Raw genomic sequence first — 1,897 nt, forward strand, 5'->3', positions numbered from 1 at the left:
ACATTTCAAAATACACATAAGAAAGTTATAAAACAATCAAAAAAATATTCGGAGATTCAGAAAGCACACTCCGAAGAGCTTGGAAATCTCTTTAGGGGATTTGCCTATTTGATTTATATACACCAATTCTTATAGGACTCCTGAATGTTTTCTTCTTACTAGAGGCGAATCCATCTCGTGGCGAGGCTGTATATGAAAATGACAGATCTTGCTCGGTTTCTGTTGCCAATCTGCCGTCAAGTTATGTTAGTAGACTCTGTTCGGTTTCTGTTACCAATTTGCTGGCATAGCATGTCATCAAGCTTTGTCATATTTTTGACAGCAGTTTGTTGACATTGTCTGATAGTACAAACTCTGTATACGATTTGCTGCCTTTCTGCAATCAGAAATTGGTAGCAGACTCTGCTCAAAATCTGTCTCTTCAGATTTAGCTATCTGGATATATTATTGTTATTATTATTATTATTATTGTTGTTGTTGTTGTTATTATAGATATTATTGTTATACTTTATTTTATTTTTACGAAAAAAAATATCCATATGTTCTAATTGTATATTAGAAGGCCATATTTTAGCGTCCATATACATTTACAGCGATATAAGCCACAACACGAGCGAAGTGTTATTAGAGGTATTCGATCATGTCAACAAAAGTCAAAGATTCTTGGGGCTAGGAATCGTAGGCGTCGAGGAACTTGTCATGAATCCGAGTCAACGGCAAATTATACCTCTTCAGGCACGGCCATACGAGCAAGATGACATTACAGGCACTCTCACGGTGGAGGTAACTCTGATTAACGCGTTTTGATTAATTTTTATTCTACATGATATCAAACGCGACGCGATATACATTCCCGTAATAAAATACTTCTCTTGGAAATTATTTCAATAAGTTCTGAAAAGATCTTTTTTTTTCTGTCAAATGTTCATGCTCATTAAATTGCCATGAATAACTTGAGATATTCCAAATATCTTTAAAGAAATTTGACTTTTAATATATAGTTTATAATTTACCACTGATTTCTTGCTTTCGTGCTGTTATATATTCTGCAGTTTCTGTTCATCGAGGGTGCGGAGGTACCACAAATTGGGACCAAGCCTTATAAGGTCAAGGAAACGATAAAGCCAGTCTCGCCGAGCCGATCCTACAGTCAAAATGTCATCAGCAGCAATAGTCTGAACTACAACAATGGTAACAGTACACTTATCTTGTACGACTCTGCCGCACAGTCGGAAGGGGGTAATTACCGATTACTTATCAAGCGTTGATGTGTGTGTATATTAATTCGATTGATTTTTCTTTCTTTTTATTAGTATATTAGTGACTTATTGATCTGTCCTCATAAAAAAGGCAACCTAATGTTTCTCGTGATTAGAATCGGTTTGTGAACTCCCCTACAGTATGTAACGCATTTGTTTAAATTATACATCATTCATCGCACGTCGATACCATTTCTCCAATTCGTTTCTTTGATTCGAACATAATTGGCATAAGATTAATTAGTATACAAAGCATCATCCGAATCAACTATTAAAAAAATTATTTATTTGTATAAGTTCTTTAAATATACATATAGACATACAGAGAGTCTAAAGTTTTATATATACGTACTTATATTGTTTTAGTTTGTCCATATTATTTTTCAAGTTTTCAGTTGCTTACATTTCTACAACAATAATATCTAATTTTTATTAAGAAAGATTAATTAAAGCTTAAAAATTGATAAATTGTTGAACAAATTGATAAGTACGATGCAGAGAGAGGAGTTTGGAGCATTCTGTACAAGTCAGATTGTGATGAAAATGTTAGTTTAAAAATCAACGCTTTTATAGAAAGAGAGAGAGAGAGAGAGAGAGAGAGAGGGAGAGAGAGAGAGAGAGAGAGAGAGAGAGAGAGA

The 1,897-nt window shown here is 34.0% G+C and overlaps 1 protein-coding gene across 1 annotated transcript; it reads left to right on the top strand.

Moving 5' to 3' along the window:
* Positions 1-593: 593 nt before the first annotated feature.
* LOC108766159 (uncharacterized) lies at positions 594-1,519 on the top strand (the record flags this gene model as incomplete). Its single annotated transcript, XM_018515328.1, has 2 exons — positions 594-783; positions 1,053-1,519. Coding segments are annotated over 2 exons (406 nt in total), but the record flags the coding sequence as incomplete, so codon positions are not given.
* Positions 1,520-1,897: the final 378 nt, after the last annotated feature.

This window comes from Trachymyrmex cornetzi, unplaced genomic scaffold (genome assembly GCF_001594075.2).
Source record: "Trachymyrmex cornetzi isolate Tcor2-1 unplaced genomic scaffold, Tcor1.1 C3932114, whole genome shotgun sequence".
Lineage (NCBI taxonomy): Eukaryota > Metazoa > Arthropoda > Insecta > Hymenoptera > Formicidae > Trachymyrmex > Trachymyrmex cornetzi.